This window comes from Oculina patagonica, chromosome 9 (genome assembly GCF_052425735.1).
Source record: "Oculina patagonica isolate OP01 chromosome 9, crgOcupat, whole genome shotgun sequence".
NCBI classification, from domain to species: Eukaryota; Metazoa; Cnidaria; class Anthozoa; order Scleractinia; family Oculinidae; genus Oculina; species Oculina patagonica.
In genome coordinates, this window is record NC_135766.1 from 1500365 (window position 1) to 1521306 (window position 20942).

Here is a 20942-nt window from a genome sequence, read left to right on the forward strand (position 1 = left end):
TGCTCTAATATTGCCATTATTAATAAAAATGGGCCATTATTTTTAGGTTTTTAAGCGACACAAATATAAATTTTGGCAGTTCAAAAATCTGTAAAATCCTCTATATATACGTACACTGTTTAACAAACAAATCTTCTGGAGGTAGTTACTCTTTTCGTAAAGCGATTGACTGACTTTTTTTTTTCTTTTCAGATAAATATTAACAATTATTGCATGAAACAAACAAAATTGGAACATACCAATGAACATAAAACGTATCTTTTTCGTTTCTATAGAAGAAATTACCTTAAAAAGAATTTTTAAGAGTTTTTGTCAAAGTCAAGTTGTACGGTAATAATCGCACATCAACTCTGATATGTGAGGCCTGTGATGCGATATGATCTAATGTAAAGAATTTTAAAGACTTTTTTGGTCAAAGTAGAGTTTTATAATATTAATACACTTCAACTCTGATATGTGAGGTGATGCATGTCTGTCTAAGGTTTAGTTGAACAAGACACCTACAATAATTGTTTAAAAGATGTTAAACTTCGTCATATAAAACATGGGTACACATTGCATACAGTGTTGTTAGAGCGATTTTCACTGGACTTTCAAAAGTAATTCACGTTTGTTTTGGTTCTGCATCACTACGATTAGTGATTGGTTTGAAAAACTCCCGCCTCTTTCTTGACCAATCAGAATTTAAACCAAAACCAATCGTTATTCACACACACACGTTTTCCGCGCTTCGTGCCAGCAACAAGTATTTACTTAGAGTTTTGATTAGTTCACTGGATTGTCTCAGTGTCCTTTGTGATTGACCAGAGTGATTACTGTGGTTTTGGTTTTACGACACTCAATCGAAAATCGCTCTAAAGCTACAAACACCACTGTCAACTGTATAACATACGCACATTAGTTAAGATATTTTTTTCATATTATATAATTATTTTAAAATCATGTGTGTGACCCTTTGCAGCTGGGGAGGAGGGGTGGGGATGACGTTCTTCCTTCTACTAAACTTATAATTATGGCGTACAAATTTAAAAATACGAGAAAAATGAGGTTAATGACATGTAAAGAGTAAGATTTCAAGACAATTTGTATAGAAAAAGTTGCATATTGGAGAAGTATAAGGTTGTTCCCCAAATGCAAAGGTCCTTATTTGACCTACAATTAAATTTAGTAAAAATGTGATTATAATTACTATAAAAAAGGCATAATAACATTTAAAACTTCACATAACCCACCAAGAGGGTTGAAATGATTGCTTGGTGCATAAATTTGTATCGGAACATACAAACTTATACAAAAATATCGTAGAACATTATGCCTTTTAAATTATTCTACACCAAGAATCTACATGCGTGCTTGCACCAGCCTGCTACTTCTTGCATCAGTGTTGTTTGTGTGTGGATTGTCCTGGTTTTACAGTAAAGCACCCATTAGATACAGCTTTGAACAAAGCACTGTGTGTATTATGCAGGGCACTTCTCACATTGTATTTTCACCATTCCACCACCATTATTTACAGAGTTTCTATCATAAGCAACCTCCAATCCATTGTCTTCCATTAAAAGATTTGTACTGCAAGTGGACGGGCCATTGAAACTGGACTGTTCTGCACAAATGGTGCTGCTTTGTAAATGAGGAATGAAGTTACTCTCCTTTGGTAGTGTACTGGCCTTTGTTGAATTTAACTGGTCAACATCAGCATGAATAACTTTGTCGTTGTGTGTGTGAGTGCATTTCTCACTCTCAGCACAGTTTGTCGTGACCTCATCTGAATCATTCAAATCTCCATTTGTCATGCGCAAAGCCTCCATATTGGGTTCAGTCATTAAATGAGCAGCGCTGAAATGTGCTGCGTCGTTCAAAGTTACTTCACAATTACCACTCGACACCACCAAATCTGCATTAGAAAGACCACTGTCTTCACCAGAAGTTGACTCAACCAGCTCTGTCGGATCAAAATTGGACACTTCATTTTCTTTCTCTGGCAACGAGTCACTAAAATTGTCACTCAATTCAGTGCCTTCACTTATAGATGCTTCCTCTTCTCTTGGAAGTAAGCTTATTTCATCATGAGTTACATGGAAATTATTTTGAAAGTTTTCGCGTACTGGATTTTCTTCAATACTTTTTGCATTTTCAGCTTCAACGCCTTTTCCGAGAGTTCCACTTTCCTCACTTTCTTCAAATTTGCTTGGAAATTCAGGTGCTGCTTCTTCTGTTATTGGTGACATAGGGTCATTATTTGCAGATGCCAGCACAGTGCAATGCGTTACAGCACTCTCATAGAAGTCCTGAAAATTGAATAGTAAATATGTAGTTAAAGTTTTCGAGCCTAAAACTTAAAATATGTTACTTAATTGAAATTGGGGTGCTTCTATTGAAATAGGACACTTGATACGTTAAAAACACATTCAAAGGAGGACAAGTGTTGTCTTGCTAGAGTGGGGTGCCTTTTGGAATGAGAATGTTAAAAAAGTTACGCCACTGGGATTTTGCAGATTTTTGGTCTGAACTGTTCTGAAATTAGTGGTAGGCAACTTAATCCATAAAAAAGACATCTTTTTAATAACATCTAAAGGAAGATATAACCTTAATATGTGGATACAAATCAAGCTACAGCTATTAATATCGATTTTTAAGATGCGCAGAAACAACTTGAAAAAGTCAGCTTAACGTTTTCAAGTTGCAATCCGTTTCCATCAAAGCCATCCGCAGCCAAAGATGCTTGTTAACAGTTTCAGTGCACTAATAACGCAATTTTTAATAAAAATGGACTATTATTTCTAGGTTTCCCGCATCACAAATGTAAATTTTGGCTGTTCAAAAATCTGGTCAAAAATCTGTGACATAGTCTTAAATCAAATCATAGAAAGGCACTACACATTCTGAACAGAGAATTTCTATTAAAATTTGCGACTGACAAGAACTGCCAATAGACAAACCTTCTTCTCTTGAAGTTCCTCAAGAACCTTCGGAATATCAGCGACAGTACTGGGTGGTGAAAGACCAAGAGTTAATAGGTGCTCAACAACTTCAGGATGGAGGTTTAACTTACGAGGAACCTGAAACAACAGAAAGGGTTTTTGTTGAGAATGCTGTTTTTGGAGAATCTTGTTATATGATATTTGAAATTGGCAGAAAGAAATTTAACTTGCAAACAACTGTGACCAGACCTGACAATACTGTCAATATAATGTCATTATAACAATAACAAACAAAAAATCCACTTCACGAAGCACCTCTTGTGCCTCTTATACCTCACATGCCACATCCCTCACTCATCCCAAACTGTGCTTAAGTTCTGTGTAACAGCTTAGGCTATGGAATTTCTGGTTATGGACTAGCCTGACAGCCAAAAAACAGTTTTGAATAGAACTCTGGCTGAACCAACTTGTAAATGATAATAATAGCCCAATTTCGATATATTAAAATTCAGCCTAAAACAATAGACCTCGGGACGAGGCTCCAGGGACTAAACTATAGAGTTTGTGGGGTTTATTCCCCGGAGCCTCGTAGTGATGTCTATTGTTTTAGGCCGAATTTTAAAATATCGAAATTGGGCTATTATTATGTTTTTTACGAAATGAACATGTTTGTCATTACCAAAACATGTTTGTTCCATGAGACATTTTATTTCGGTTTTAGTGATATGCGAACTCTGAAATCCAATCCTCAATCAACAGTTAACGCTTTTTGCTGCCATCAATCATCTGAGTGGACCTCTCGGCAAACAGAAGTTCACTTCAACTGGGTCAAAAGGTCACGCCTGACAATTGTGACCGGTAGATTTCAGACCATTTTGTTTGTATCCGTTTTTCATGGTTCGGTGGCTGTCGCCATAATAATGATTGACGGCAGCGAAAAACGCAATTGTTACTTGGATTTTGAATTTCAGAGTTTGCACTTCACTGAAAACTGCAATAATACATGTAATTAGTTCTAGACCTCCTTTGCCGAGGACCGTCTTCCTTTGCGACTGCCTCTTCTTGATGTCCTGGCAACCCCAGCATAGACTCCAACCAGATCATCAGTGGCTGACTTACGTCTGAGAAACATTCCTTTGTCACCAGACAAGGAAAAATCAGCACCTGAAGATAACCAGTGTACAGTATAAGGTCATAAAATATCAAATCTATACATTTCATAACATCTGTGATTACTAATTATAAACTATAAAGATGGTGAATTTTAAGCTTAGTGAAAAATAATGCCAGCTGGGTGATTTGGTGTCTGGCCTCTCAGACACCGATTTGGTGGTTAGAGCACCCAACTGGTGTCTGGGAGGCCATGGGTTCGATTCCCATCGGGGACTCAGATTGTTTTTTGTCCCACGCTTGTGACATAATGAACAGTTCATCTTCATCACCTGTGATTACTGTTTTTAATGAATGATAAATTAAAGCAACTGGAATGAATAAAAACTATAGACTGAAGTAATACAAGCAAATTTTGATGGATTTCCTGGCTTTTCGGTAACTTTTTGGTCTGATGTGGCTTTTCGTTTATACAGCCAGTTCTCTTGATAATTTCTCTTCTAATTTCTAATCTTTCAACATACTTGCTGATAACGAGAGGGCAGGTTCCTTGTCTGGTGAAGAAGCTGCTTGAAGATCAGGCATATGAACTGCATTGATATGCAGCCTCTCCAAGTGGTTGACAAGGGTGTCGCATAGCGCTTTTTCCTTTTCATATGGCTGTTCTGTAGTCCTGCTGCTTCCTCTGCAAGACAATAAAACCAAATCGTCAATGAAGGAAAGCATACTGTAAGGAAATTTGGGAAGGAAGTTGACTGCACACAAGGGTGAATTGTAATGGTAAATAAATATTTATAAAGATGATTGTTGGGTAACGCATTCAGTGTAGACATCAGTTTCAAGAAGGGGTTGGCTGGAATTAAGCCTCAAGTGACATCTGTTATATTGCTAGATTCTCCTTCCAATTTGTCCTGTGCCTTGTGAAGGGAGAATTTCATATAAGATCAGGTATAACTTGTGGCCTTATTCCACACACCCTTCAACTGTGTTAGAATCAAGACAGGAATTCCTACTGAATAATTTTAATCTAATTCCCAGGTAATTTATTTTTCTGCGCTATTGTATGAAACAAATCGACCAAATTTTTCAATGGACTTCACTTTTGCTGACCATAGAAATGATGCCATAAAATGTCCATTGCCTGCAGCTTGTTGCTCCACTTGTGTTTTGAACATTCTATAACATCATTTCTAGGGTTTATAAGAGTGTAGACCATGGGAAAATAAAATATTTGGCCAATCATTGTGATAAAATTAATTTTCATATCAACACGAAAACAGATTTAGTTACAGATACCTGGCTCACTTAAAGTATAGAGTGTATAAGAAAGACGAAAATTTTGTCTGCCTGTCCTCTAACAAAATGATAAAAATAATCAGTTTATGTACTAACACAGCTTTGAATGTGGCAGTTATTTCAGTCTTCCTCTTTGTTGACCACTCTTTCTGTTTCTGTGTCTTTATTTCTCTGATGGCCGCATAGTAATCATTCCTCTCCTTGGTGAAATTTGCTTTCAAGTCTCTTTTCTGGGCATGAAGTTCATCAAGCTCTTGAATAGGATAAAAAAGCATTTTTATGACAAGAACATATTTGGAAACCCTATTGTTACTTATTTTTGCAGGAACTTGATTTTGCAAAAAATGGAACGGGCATATTTTGCGGGACTTAACTTTCACAATGTGGCCAAAAAATTTGCTTAAAAAAACATAAAAATATAGAAAACGTTAAAAACAATTTTTTAGCGGGTCTTTAATTTTGCGATTTTTTGAAAAACGCGAAATGAGTTCTATGAGAGTTTAACGAGTTCTAATATGTTCTATGTGAGGCCGCATATGGTCATGTGATACTGGTCAGCGGATACCTTTTTGACAGCTGTCAATTCACCGTGACATGGATGTCCAATATCAAAGATGATGTTAGCTGACGTTAACCATAACCTTAAACCTATTTCTGGAGTATGGCCGCCATGTTGGGGCGACGTCATCACTAGGTGCACGCGCCCACTAACCATGCCGCTAGCCACGATGACCATGAAAAACCAAAAGCATGGGTCTGTTTATTTTCTATGGGGTATGGGGCTCTGCTCTGTGGCCCTCCGGGCCACTGGGAGCTCCCCTACAAATACTGGTAAAGGTGACAGAGTATGTAAGAATATTTTACAAATATGAAGTTAGTGTTTCGCGGTAATTAGCGTTCAAAGTTTGCTGCATTTAATTAAATAAATACTTTCGCGCATATTGAGCCCACCTGCGTGTTTAGTGTAGGTCTTTTTTCACAAATTAGCAGCATTTCGTTAACCAAACAATCCAGTTTTCCTTGGCATTTCTTTAACATGGATCAATGTGAGCCACCTGAATTTTTTTCAAGATTTTGTATTTTTTTCTAAAGAATTTATTGACACTTTAAAAATTAAAAAAAGAGTTTTATTATTAATTGATCAGCTGGTACCTGTTTTGAGTTGTTCTATTTCATTCAATTGTTCAAACTGCTGTTTGACTTCCTCACTTTCGTCACTGACGTCTGAGTCTAACAGGTTCTTGACTTCTTCTTCTCTTGACTTCAAGCCGTTTATTTTTTTGACGCATGCCTGAAAAAAAAATTTACTTCAAGCTTAATAAGAATTTGGGGATGTATTTGAAGAGTGAAATATTGTACAAATACCCTGAGATGATATGAAGAATTAAAGAATTCCACTGAAAATAATGATCACAGGTGAAAAAGTCAACTTCTTGTAGAGATCCTACTATATGGCATTGAAAATTTATGACTCTCGCAATAAAGTAAAGTACAGGGCCCAGTTGTTAGAAGGGTGGATAGCGCTATCTGCTGGATAAATCGCTATCCAGTGGATAAATGCTAACAAAACAAACTACCCTATCCACTGGATAGTGATTTACTGTATCTGGTGAATAGCGTTATCCACCCTTTGAACAACTGGGCCCAGGTATATACTCACATCTCTCTGTGACCTCAGGTGTTTCTGTTTGTTTCTCAACTGGTCAACATGCTGTTTTAGAACCAAGTACTCACTATTGATCAAACAATAACAAAAGATCATTTTAACTCTTTATCAAACAATTTTAAAAGTAAATGAGAATATTAAGAATATAACCCCTTCAATTTTCCCAATAGACCATTTCAAGGTTACCGACGCCATTTTGCAGGAGGTGCAAAACTACTGGGGCGAGCGCAAAGTTTACAGTAAATGTATAGAAAAAGTCGGGAGTTTGATGCTCAAACATTTGACTGAATGTCGACATTCTGCAATTTCTATTGATCACAAACTAAAGATACCAGTTGAGAGAGTTTACCGATCAAATTTGAGAAATTAAGTCTCATAAAGAAAGCCGCAAATTAAGATTTTGATTTTCCATACATTTGTCTATAAAATCGAGCCGCCATTTTCGGGAAAATTTAGAAGCGTTTCTATGAAAAACTAAATATACGATTCCTCGCTTCCCAGTGATCCGGAACCCTTCAAATTTAATTGTCAAAATCTTTTGCTAGGTATCCTTACTTTGTAATTCATAGAAATTGCAGAATGTCAATATTTTCTCAAATTATTGAGCATCAAACTCCCGATTTTATTTTCCATACATTTACTGTAACTTTTGCGCTCGCCCCAGTAGTTTTGCACCCCCGGCAAAATGGCGTCGGTAACCTTGAAATGGTCTATTTAGGTAGCAGCACTCGCAATGTCTCACATAAATAGCTTGGCTTGTAAGAGAAGAACAATAGATCAAACAACAGGACAATGCCACTTACATGTAAGCCCCCAAAACAATTATTATTTGAGAACCAGATAAAACTACAAGCTTGCAAGAGCTGCTACACTTATCTACCAGATTTGTTAGCTTACCAGAAAGTAAGGACAGGGCTAAATGTGTTACATGACTGTGATTGTCTACTTCACTCTTCACTATAAAATTATCAATTGAAATTTATTTACTTTTATTAGTATATGTGCAAAATGCAATGGCCTACAAATTTGATTCAAGTATTGTTTTGCACATGTGTTTTGGCCAAGACTTTCTTAATCTCACAATTTATTTTGATTTCACCAAGGTGTCAAAATGGCTAGTGCCAAATCATTTGGTCTAATGATATTATACTCTGTCTGACTAAATAGTATCATTATCCTATAATTAACAATTATTCCACGAGTGTGCGTTGGACATGAGATGGTAGATAGCCAACGAGGTGCATAGCACCGAGTTGGCTATAATTATCTCATATCCAACAAGCGCAAGTGGAATAATAATTGTTTTATTAAAAACACTCTTGATAAGAATTACAACATTTGAGCTCCCCGGCTATTCTCTTTAGTGCATATCGGTAACCATATTTGTGGTCAATGGTATGTGAGCTCATATATACCATTGCTTGTTAACCATACCAAAACTCAGGAATTGCAATATACCATTGCTAGTTTTTAATAATAATTATAAGACTTTACAGACAGACTTTATACCAGTAATACTTACTTTAAATTTCTTTTTGATCGCTTCAGGGTATCAATTTCAGCAACTATTCTCTTCTCTTCACTCAGCTTGAGCTGTTGTGCTTGCATCTGATGTTCAAGTCTCCTGCAAATGCAACACAGTCAAAAAAATATTTTGGTAAATAACTTCTGAATACAGTTGTCCCTGTTATTTTGAACGCTCAAAGAAAACAAAAAATAGTTCAAAATGACTGAAGGGCAAATCCAATTGAAATGGGTATTAGCTTGAAATAATGGGGAGTTCGAAATAACCGAGTTCAAATTAACAGGTTCTAACTGTAATTTGCCAATGCATGGGTACTTACATACATGTACAGTATGTCTGGTAACGTACATGCAAATTATCAAATTGAAAGCAACCAGCTGAGTAAACAAAATTTTTCTGTGCAAGGAAAATCATTTCTCTTCCCCTGCCTAAGGGATATCTGAGACTCTACCATGGCTAGAAATTCTACGTGGATATATATTGTAACTAACTTGACGTGTTACAGTAAAGTACATGACTGTAGATCCACATACAGAGACGTGCAGTTTTCAGACAATTGACATTGTACACATACAATTCAAATTTGATTTTTGTTGTATAGAACAGAAAAATCAGTGACTAGATGGATCTCTGTGAAAACTTCATTGATAATGTAATATTTATTACTGCTGCATAGCACAGAATACATTTACTTTGAGTTGGTCATCTTTTGAGGAGCAAAAGGACTGAATATATGCAATGACAGACATGTGGTTGTTTCGCTAAATGGTACATTAATTTAATATATACTAACATAACACAAATCGAGATGCCACTTTTTATATAAATTATATTAGTAGAAACTCGGCTGTGTTCTATTGGAAATCCGCGAATCTGATTGGTTCTCCCACTGATTTCTATTCGCCGATAGAAAACAGTCGCGCGCTCGCGTAGCTCTTTAAGCGGTAAATCTTCTTGATTTTTGTCTTCAAAGTGCACAATATTGTAGGTTTTGGACTGAAATCCTTTAGAGTTTCTACTAAAACAATTAGACTACTCGCCCTCGTTTTCTATGAGCGATAGTCAACTCGGCTGCGCCTCGTTGACTATTTGCTCATAGAAAACTCGGGCTTGTAGTCTAATTATTAATTATCAGGGTTTTCATTAAGAATTGCAATATAGCAGGAGAATAGTGTAAAATTTGAAATTTAGCCAGAGAATTCTACATAGTAGCGGGAGAATTCTCCGATCTCCAATGCCTAATGAACACCCTGATTATACAAGCATGCATGCCACAGTTGCATCATGCCATATTAAATTCTTTAGTTGTGGTAAGTAACACAAACAAACAATTCTGCAATGAACAACAACCCAGATACAAAATCCTGTGAAGTTCCTTCAATACTATTATGGTCATACAGCAAGACGAAAAATTATGCACTGGTCTACATACCTTACTGCTTCATCTATCCTGGCTTCAGATCTGAACCGCACTCCAGCTTGAAGCTTTGTACAGGCATCATTCTGTTTTAATGATAATTTAAAATAATTAGTTTGGTAACAGTACATGCAGGTAATAATAAAAAATATATTAATAATAAAACATTTTCACTTCAATCTCTTAGCAAAAAAGTAAAGCCTTTTTTTGTGGGAAGGGCATTGGCCTAATGGTTAGTGCACCGGATTCCTGATCCAGCGGTCCGGGTTTGAGACCTGCTGTAGCACCGCATTGTGTTCTTAGGCAAGACACTTTACTCTCATAGTGCCTTTCTCCACCCAGGTGTATAAATGGGTACCAGTGAATTTACTGCTGAGGGGTAACCCTGCAATGGACTAGCATCCCATCCAGGGGGAGTAGAAATACTCCTATCTGGCTAATGCTACAGAAACCAGGATAATCTCCAGCCTGATGAGCCACTTGGCTTAAATGCAGGCACTACCTTTACCTTACCTTTTTTAAGGCAAGTAGTTCAACCAGGCAGTGCTTTTTTTCTGGCACCGGTAACTATAGAATCAAGTGTCTACAAGCAGCTTGAATTGGAGTATTGCTACTCCACCTGGATACAATGCAAGTCCATTGCTAACTACCTCTCAAAATTTTCTCATCATATTAGCATATGTTTGCTAGGAGCCTAGTCAGCCCGCGTCAGTTTCAAAAGTAAATAAATTTTATTGATTGAATAGATTCATTCATTCGTTCATTTACTATTAGTTAAATTAACCACTTGGTCGAAAATGTCTTTTAGAGAGAGAAAAAAAAGGAAGCCTTGGATGTGGTAGTCCAATGGATAACATGCTAGACTTAAGATCTAACCGCAAGCAAACCGGAGTAAAGAATGCAAAATGGGAACGAAGAATGGAGGTCAGCGGGCAGTTTGGTTGTGGTTACCATTCGCTCTAGTTTGCTTACGGTTAGCTTCACCCCAGTTTTTTTGAGGTTAGCTTCACCCCGGTTTGCTTGAGGTTAGCTTTTATTTGTTGGTTAGGGCATTATTCTGCGTTCTGCAAAATACCCATGCTGACGAAAAAGCCACTGATGTCAGGCCAGTGACTTGATAAATAAATTGCAGGAAATGAGAACAGAAGGTGACTAGGATCATATATCAACAGATTTTACCTTAAAAAGCACATACTGTGGATTCTTTGCCCGGGGGGAGGGGGTACTCCCATAAATTTCGGATAGGGGTGTGAGGCGAAGGTTCTTAAACCCTGACCCTATTTAAGGATAAAGAAAGCGAAAATTGATACCTTTTTAAGGCCCAAAACTAAAAAAATGACACCCTATTCAAGGGAGGAGAAGCGCTCCGTGACGACCCAAATAACGGCCAACTGCGCATGGCAAAACACAAATCTTTATAAAATTGCTTTACTAATACTTGAACGGTTAGTTCAGTTTTAACTTATTTTTCGTTTACAATGTAGCTGGGCATTTATTTTAGCTGAATTTAGGCACTCTAGATATCTAAGGATCACACCGGGAACACAATGCCAAAAGGAGCAAAATGATACCCTATTTAAGGACCGAGAATCTCAAAAACCATACCCTATCCAGCGGCACATACCTATATACCCCATATATGGGAGTACCCCCCAGGACTTTTGTACTGAATTGAATAGGTTTGTGGATTTCAAAAAATGGCAGATTACAGATCAGCTAAGAATGTTGGCCTGGATACCAAACTCTATATGTCTTAAAGTTCGGATTGTGGATCCTAAACAAAGTTCAGACCACAGATCTTTGGTAGGCCTTGTTTGGACCGACGTCGCTGTCTTAAATGTATCGGCATCGGAAAACAACAACCATCTACAGATCATTGCAGTGAAATTACAATGTTGTGTACCACGAGAGTTTTCAAATAGTGACCCGGAATCTGGATTTGAACGAAAAGAAAGCCTGATTGATGGATTGAGCCAAAAATTAGCACAGGTCGACAGATTTGCTTCCCCCTACGGGCTAAGTTCAATTTTGGATATATGGTACATGACATACATGTATGTTTGTACCGGTAACAGTATTACAGTAATCCATTTTAATTTTCCAACAATAAAAATTTCCTGAAACTGCAAATAAATTTCATTTTATTCTGTTTGAGTTAAAGATCAAACAAATGTTATTGGAATTAGCCACATACGCGCCTTGTTTACTCTTACATGTGATCTCAAAATGTGACGTATAGAAATCACATACATTTACTGACTAGCTACCCGGCCGCTATCAAAATAATTACTTGTCGCCGTCCAATTTCAAAAATTCTTAATTAAAAAGTCGACTCGATTAGCCTTCTTCCGCAAGCAGTGATTCTAATCACATTGTTAAGCCAAATAGCTTGTATAAAGAACGCTCATTAATTAGGAAATGAAATATTTTCCCTAAAAGTGGAGCCATAAATAACCTCAGACACCTCAAGCGAACAAGATGATGACACTACATGAATTTAATGAAAATATTTTTTACACGTCACACTATAAATACTTTGTACCTGTAGTTTGCACGCAACAAAACAACATACCTTTTTCAAAACTTGCACGTTTAGCCCTTTTAGCTCAAGATCAAACTGTTTTCTTTCCTCGATAACTTTTTCTCGCTGCGTACGAAGTTCTTGAAGTTCCTTCTGCAATTTCTCCTTGTCGACAACGACCGCCGTTTTAGTTTTCCCTCCAAATCCGGCGACTTGCTTCTTAAGTGATTTCTACAAATGAAGGTTAAGGACTTTCGTAACACATAACACGGAACAAACATGAGTTTTCAGTCATGACAAAAAAAGCAACGAAAACGAAACGGCTCTTTGTAAACGACTTATTTATAAGCAGCAAAAGCAACAAGTGCCTAGTGGATACAATTTTGGCCTCGACTTCCCGAACTCTTTCCAGAATTTTGTCCATCTCCAGTTGAAATCTCTTGCTATCGGGAGGTTTGAGATCTTCCGGGCCATCTTTGTCAACAGCTGTATCGAGATAAACAGAAGATCGCGAGTTACTAAATATAAATTTAGCTCAAGAAGAATTCCACTCAAATCACGCTACATGCACTTAGCGGGTTTTCGAACCGGTGCAGGACGACTCTGTCAGCGCATTTTCCCGCCGGACGTCCACCTCCCCGCTATTTTCATTGTTCATTTTACGTCCTCAGCAATGCTGGGAGACTCCTCGAAGGTTGCAACCATAAATTACTGTGTCACATTTTGGCGATTCTCAACTCAAAAATAAATTTCTCAACAGAAAACAACACGAAGGCAGAAAACATGAAAGGTGCCCATTTGCACTGTGGGTAAATCACGAAGTGATGGGGGAGTCTGGGGAGAGCTTACAGTTTACTCTGGGGGGACACCGCGGCAGAACGCACTGCGCATGGGTGGAAAATTAACATCCGGTCAGTTTTGTATTTCCGGTTGACTATGTAATCCAGTCGCGTAAATACAAAATTCCCGTCGCGCGAAGTTTAAACACAAAACTTAAGAAATAGCAAAGAAACTTAAGGAAAAGAATGGTCTCTTTCGAAAGTTTATTTATTTTCGTAGCTTCATACTTTTGCACCATGGTGTTTCCTGCTTGCACCAACATTGAAAATGATGCTTGAAGTTTGCAGGTCGCAAGCGCTCGACAGTCGACAGCAGCAATTCGTTTTCACGGTTTCTATTACTTTTCCTGCTTCAAATTGTTCGCAAATTAAAGGGCGACAAATGAGAAAGAAAAACTACGTAAAACCAAAATAAAGAACCACTGAACTTTCAGGTTTAGCGAGTTAGATAATTCTTGCTTTCACTGAGAAAAAAGTCACAAAACAAGAAAGAAAACAACATTTGCTCAGTGTTTGCTTGGTTCAACATGAATTAATTGAGTCTTCGATCGATACTCCCGTACTACCTGGAGTTTTTGCTGGATTGAAAGCTGTTAGCCGAGAAGCTAAACAAGTTTATAATGTGTTTTCATTCAAGACAAAGGCAATTTGATTTCTTAATCCTCCTCACAAGGTCGAGTATTCGTCTACTTGGCGGATGTTTTCCACATTTTCAGTCCGTGTAGCTGCCTCACGCGCGCACACGAAACTTGCAGATTCGCACATCATGGCGTTCAATTTACCAAACTTTCAGACTATCGTACCGGTTCTCTCTCTTCAATCTGAAAGGAAAAGCAGAATCATAGACTTGTTTTACAACTTGCATTTAACCAAACACCGAATAATTAAAAATCGGAACTCACTGCAAAACAACTAAACGTAGGCAATGATTGACCTTGAACGGAAAGCGTGACGAGTAAAGCCCGTTGAGTGACTGCAAAGGCGACCGGAAGTGCTAAATTCAGCGCATGCGTAGACGTTCTGCCGCGGTGTCCTCTGGGGGTCGGGTAGGGAACAGGCAGGCAGCCTTTTGACACAAGAAAATCGTATCGATCGGCATTTTTGTGAGAAAATAGAACGAAATGAGTCGTGGACTGCCAAAGAGCTATCCCTAAGAATTGACAACAAACCAGTCATTTCGACTAACAATTAGTCATTTGTAAGTTAACGTCGCATGAGCCCATTTGACAGACATATTTTACAGGGACCGCGGAGGGGGAGGGGCTGGTAGGGCTACAGCCCTACCACTTCTTTGGTTGGGTTGATATTTTAGGGCTGCGGATGAAAAGGATAATGTAATTTGTTTAAAATGTCCTAAATGGGAAAAATCTAAACCTTGCCGACACGGAATCTATCGAAACTACGTTCAGAAAGTAAAAACATCATGAAATTTTCTGTCATAAAATCAGACTCAGCAATTCAGTACAAGTTGTTAACTTGCATCAGGGTCTTGTCTCTTTCTTCAGCGGACTTGATCTATGCAGTGGTTAGCTTCGTTTTAACACAATCATTTGTTAAAGTTAAGCTTATTGTATTCTTGATGATAACAGCCGCAGATGCGAACAACAGAAACAAGCAAACTGGACTTGCACAAGGAATATCATTCGCAATTATTTCGGGTCTCCTCGTAAACCATTTTCGTTTTCCACAATTTCACGGAATATAGATTACTTTTGAGGATATCGTGGGAGAACAATTGGGTAAGAAAGTTCTTTGTCGCTCTTTTTACTCGTGGTTTCATTAAGCCTACACGGTGAACACCGCGGAACAAATTTTCCCGCGTTTTCGTATCAAAACTTCGTTTAGATTTAACTGAAACACTGAGAAATTTTACCCGTTGTTTATATTTTGTCTTGCCCTGCGAGTTTTATTTGCTGTTTGTCATTTTCCCTCCTTTTCTTTAGCCACGGGCGGGAAACATCCCCGTCCTCAGGCCTAATCCGTGCGTTCGATGGATAACCTTTTGCTTACTAATGCTGCGCGCCGCGCGCGGGAGCTCCGCTATGAATTTTTACGTGATAAATGGAGGAACAGTGACCCCTAATGCTTGTTTGTCCTAGCCAGCTTTTTAGCCCTACCACTTTAAATTAACCTCCGCGGTCCCTGTATTAGGATCCTGACGTCATTTCGCATTATTCAAAGAGCTTTACGTCAGTGACTACATCAAAGAGACCGTTACAGGTTCAGGGTAGATTTCTAAGATATGACGAAGTTCGTATAGGACGAACTATGCAAATAGCGCTAACTCTTCTAAATGTGCTTCAAATTGGCCGCGGGCAAACAACAAAAAAGAACAACACGGCAACAAAGGGCTCATCCTCGGTGTAAAAACTTGTGAAACTCACCAGTGACGTAAAACAAAGAACGAACAAGACAACAAAAAACCTCGAAACAATATAGAGCAGGAAAACAATAGCGCCAGAACAAAGAAAAATTTCTCAGGTATTACATTGAGGGAAACCCAACAAAGTTGGTCAATTTTAATGCCAGGACATTCAATTTTATACCTTTTAAAACAAGACAGTTGCGTTCACGTACAAACCATTATTAATAGTGTCATAAGCAAGAGTCACTTTTGTGTCCTCATACCGTGAGCTTGGGCAGCCTGTGGTCCAAGATGGTGTTATCACTAAAAACTGTTTTCAGTAGCTTAACTAAGGCACTGTGCCGAAAGCAAAGCAAAATTGACGACTATTAACTTCGAGCCAACACTTCGTCCAAATTTGTCATAGAAAAACTGAAGGACCCTTTCTCGATCATTGCTTCCCGGGGGGGGGGGGGGTACTCCATATAATGGCCTATACGGGGAGGCTCCGCCCGAAAGGGGTACCTTTTTCAGGCTTCAGGTATATAAAAGGGAAGGGATTTCACAAGTTTAGGTATATGAAAGGGTATGTAAATCCGTCATTTAGGTTTTTAAAAGGGCCTTGAATTAAAATATTTCGAACAGACGCACTTTATGGCTGTATTATTTTAATTTATAAAGCGCAACATGAAAATGACAAGAAACCGTCCTGTTCTAAGTCTATGCCATGTCTTTTAGGTATATGAAAGGGGTACTTTTTCAGTAAAAGGTATACGAAAGGGGTACAATTTCTGTGAAAATGGTATATAAAAGGGTAAGGGGTAAGACCTTGGGGCGGAGCCTCCCCGTATAACCCGGGCATTGCTTACTCCGAACGAGTTTGTCGTTGAAGCCGTGCGTTGCAAAAGATTACCTATAACACCTTCATACGGCATTGAACTAACAAAGCAAGTACGCAAACAAACAGATCATGATCACAGGAAAAAACTCAGTTGGAAAAGTCAGTTGATTAACTGGGTTAGTTGATTGGAAGATGTGCGAGCTAAGAAAGTACTGGTCTCACTACCATATCTGCCTTACAGGGTCAAGGCAGGCCTACCGTAAAATTTTTACCAAATCCTAGGGGTCTTTTTAGAGACAGGGGGCGTATTTCAAATAGTGTATGAGTTATGGTACATGTCAAAGAAATTAAGTGACCTTTTTAATGCTTTAGTGCTGTTTGTTAACACATTTCCACAAAATAGCAATAAGGTGGAGGGAGAATACCTCAAAAAGCGTAAAGTTGCCTTGTCATGATAAATTGTCATGAAAAGGGGCAAAAAAAAAAAAAATAACTGGCAAACGACAAAGTAATGAAATTTTAACTGACAGCCGACATATGGACCCCTCCATTCAGACCCTCTGTCATGATTTACGATCTAGGAAAGGGGAAAGTTGGGGGCTTAAAAGAAAGGGGGGAGGGACCTTAATTAAAAAAACCGAACTTTATAGAGGGGGGCTTATACAGGGCCATGTTCGCACGGTTAGCTTTGCGGCTGTTTCTATTGTTTTGAAACAAGATTATCACTTTAATATCTTTTCGCTGAACTGATCGAGTTATGTGATCGTGGTTGTTTTCTGCTAATTCATTGTTAACCATGATGTTTGCACTAGCTTGCATACAGCTATTTCGAGAAAGGTTTTCGAAAAAAAAAAACATCAAAGTGCACGCGACAAGACCGAAAGGTGGTCTGGGTATTCACTGGAATTTTGCATATTGGCCTAGAGGAAATTTACAAGTTTGTATTTTTGCACGTGGAGAATTTGTTTTTCTTCTCAGGAGGCCTATATCTGTAGCTTTACATTTACTGTCGCATGTCTTTGAGTGAGGAAAAATTCTTCTGAACTTCAGAGGGTCTAAAAGTACCTTGTTTCTACATGTCTGAAAAGAAAGAAAACCTGAAAATTGCGCTTATTTTGTTGTTATATCTCATTAGTATTCAACACGTGCGGTAGCTCAATACGTCTACCCATACTACCTTTAGGGATTGGATTGTGCAGTTGTGTGCTTTTTTCCGACAACGTTTCTCGAAATAGCTGTATACTCTATGTAACTCATTGCAACTTATTTTGCGAGTCTCAGATTAACCCTTAATATGCTGAAATTACTCCAAAAAACACGTTTTTTTTAACCGTTAATTGATTTTCTTGGCTCTACGGTCCTAAATTTCTCTAAACTTTGCTAGAAATGCTCTTTCTGGCACTGCAGTAAATTTTTGATGAAATTTCCATGTAACAACGTACGTACAATATTTTACTTTGGCGCATGCGCACAAGCCAAAATTTGGACTTTACAATCTAACCTGACCTGTGACACTCAAAACCTCATCTACATGATTCAATGTAACCGCTGTAATTTACAATACATAGGAGAAACTAATTATAAACGACGTTTAAAAGACCGATTTAATGAACACCGCCGTACCATAGATAACCCTCACATTAAATCTAAACCCACTACAGCCGCACAACATTTCAATTCCTCGGCTAACCACACTGCTAATGACATACAATTAATCCCCATCGAAAAAGTCTTCTCCAACCGAGACTCAATCCTTAAGGCCAGGGAAGCTTTTTTAATTTTAAAAGGCAGAACACTTGTTCCCGATGGCCTTAACATACGCGAAGAAACCTATTAGTTTTTCTACTTGTACTATTTTATTGTCATTTTTAAGCTTAGCATATTTTAAATTTTTTATTTTACACTGTTTACATATTTCCTGTATTTAGTTTTACGTATTTCCGGTATTTCGTAAGATACCATTATCACCATATAAATTTAAACATAGCCAATGTAAACTCCATTGTACCTGAAGAAGGCTGGTTTGGCCAGCCGAAATATAGTACAAAACTAATTCTATCATCCTACGTTGTATCGGTCTCTGCTTTTCAATTTCAGTTCTTTTTTGCTGAACCGTTCCGATTTTTTTCCTTGCTCCTTTCCTTTTCGTTTTTCTCTGCTTTCTTATTCTCTCTATCTTTTACTTTGTGCACGCCTTCTACTGGCCTGAAAAGTTTTGATCTTATTAATTAATGAAAAACCCTGGAAAGGACACCTTGATCAAGTACGGGTACCTTATTACATGAAATTTTGGCGTCACGTAATTTAGCGATGAAAAATCCGTATTTAGCGCCAAGCGACATTGCAACAAGTCACTTTTAGCGATCAGGACGCAGAAGAGTAAGAATGACCAGAACTGAAAGAACCGAGACCCGACCGTCACGACCGAAAAGCGTGATCGGTGAACGGACCAGATGGCGGCACTCACAAGCGATACACTGTGGCGACGCTAATCGCTAAATAAAGTGCGCCAAATTCATGTAATAAGGTATATTGGACTGTTTTAGCACAAATTTTACACCAAAAACTGATCCCGTTATTTTTCAATTAGCTCTGTCGGAATGCAGCCAATGTTCAAGATGGAAAGTCCTGTGTAAAGATCTATCCAACCTATATTAGTTGCAGGTCTCAAAAATCTGCTGACGTGTATATTGGTGACGTCACAAGTGTTTGAATGCCCATTTCTCCAAATCCCGGAAAAATCCGTGCTTAGCATAATAAGGGTTAAGCCCACCCCACACCCCCAATAAGCGCTCCTCCCGTCTGTAAGCTCAATGTTTTAATGTCTCTCCTTCTATTTAGACCCCACACCTCCGTAAATGCTAAACCATGACAATGTACGGTCAAAGAAACAAGGCGACAAGGCATCCACCACATTTATTATTTATTTATTTTAAGATTTAGAGCGGTTTTCACTTAAGTGTCGAAAGTAAATTGCGTTTGCTTTGGTTTTGGATTACTACGCTTAGTGATTGGCTTAAAAATCTCGCGCCACTTTCTTAGCCAATCAGAAGTAAAACCAAAACCAATCGTGACTCGCTCGCGCACGTTTTCCCGCGCTTCGTGCCAGTTACATGTATTTGCTTCGAGTTTTGATTGGTTCACTGGATTGTCTGTGTCCTTTGTGATTGGCCAGAGTAATTACTTTGGTTTTGGTTTTAAGACACTCAATTGAAAACTGCCCTAATACGACAAACATTGAATAGGTAATTGTACTAGGTGGCGAAACAATAGGACACGAGGTCCACTACAAGGTTTAGCCACCCACCCACCCACCCATTCCCATGACCCAGTATAGAAAGATATAATAATGATAATAATAAAAGGAAAGAAACATCCTACTTAGCACGAGCCCCAGGTGGGAAGGGGGTACTAAAAAAAGTTTTATAAGGGGAGGCTCCGCACAGAGATCCAACAACTTACCCTTTTATATACCATTTTGACAGAAAAGTCACCCCTTTCGTATACCTTTTATTGAAAAAGGTACCCCTTTCATATACCTACACGACACGACATATACTTAAAACAGGACGTTTTCTTGACATTTTTATGTAGCGCTTAATAAACTAATTAAGACGATACAGCCATAAGTTGCGTCTGTTCGAAATATTTAATTTAAAGGCCTTTTTAAATATCTTAATGACAGAATTCTCTACCCTTTCATATACCTAAAGTTGTAAAAACCCTACCCTTTTATATACCTGAGCCTGAAAAAGGTACCCCTTTCAGGCGGAGCCTCCCCCTCGGGGGCCCCGAGCACAGTGTAAAATAACGACTGATTTTGCGACATTTCTGGTATGCGATTTGAAATAAGCCCCATCTCTATTCACCCCCCCCCCCCCCGCCCCACCAACGGCACCGCGAAAAGCCTGCTGTTATAGAAAGTGCATTTGTATCAAATGGCCTTTCCAGAAGCATGCGAACACAGCGTTTTTCTTTGCAGGCACGGGCATTGACAAACGGTTAGCCTTGCGCGAGCTACGAGCACGTTTTAAAAAGCTACCTTTACTAAAAACCCAACATGCGAGCATGAGCAAACGAGCAAACATTAAAATTTAAAAGCCTAAGTTTGCAAGCACTGCAAAATTTTGAGGGACCATTAATTCATGACTCCTTATAGAAGACGGCCCATCATGGGCTCCTGAAGACGGCTGCACACTAGGTGCACGCAGACTACCCTCAAAAGGTACTTAAAATATATGAGCCCCTCCTCCTCCAACTAGAACTTTTACGAAAAGGCAGTTTAATTAAATATCGCTTCATGGTCGGAATTAAAAATAAAATGAGGCCTTATGCAAATCTTTAAAATCTATGCAAACCTAAATCGAATCTCCAAAAGAAATTTAGATTTTGAGCTGAAAACATCTTAACTCGGGCTTAGTCCCCTGCATAAAGAAAAGCTAGGAAAAGAAAGCCACATGGA

At 38.4% G+C, this 20942-nt stretch overlaps 1 protein-coding gene and 1 long non-coding RNA gene across 2 annotated transcripts; both read right to left on the reverse strand.

Annotated features, from left to right (window-relative positions):
- Positions 1 to 94: 94 nt before the first annotated feature.
- LOC144665223 (uncharacterized) lies at positions 95 to 13240 on the reverse strand. The gene is made up of 12 exons (XM_078526416.1): positions 13045 to 13240; positions 12836 to 12942; positions 12508 to 12687; positions 9951 to 10021; positions 8516 to 8617; positions 6988 to 7060; positions 6480 to 6618; positions 5424 to 5580; positions 4556 to 4716; positions 3943 to 4085; positions 2940 to 3059; positions 95 to 2288 (listed from the first exon to the last, which is right to left on the reverse strand). Exons 1-12 carry the CDS (start codon positions 13112 to 13114, stop codon positions 1461 to 1463), a joined length of 2151 nt encoding a protein of 716 aa, XP_078382542.1. The 5' UTR covers positions 13115 to 13240; the 3' UTR covers positions 95 to 1460.
- On the reverse strand, positions 95 to 19700 carry LOC144665461 (uncharacterized). The gene is made up of 2 exons (XR_013572953.1): positions 19515 to 19700; positions 95 to 664 (listed from the first exon to the last, which is right to left on the reverse strand). It is a non-coding gene; the product is annotated as an uncharacterized LOC144665461 (long non-coding RNA).
- Between the last annotated feature and the right edge of the window lie 1242 nt (positions 19701 to 20942).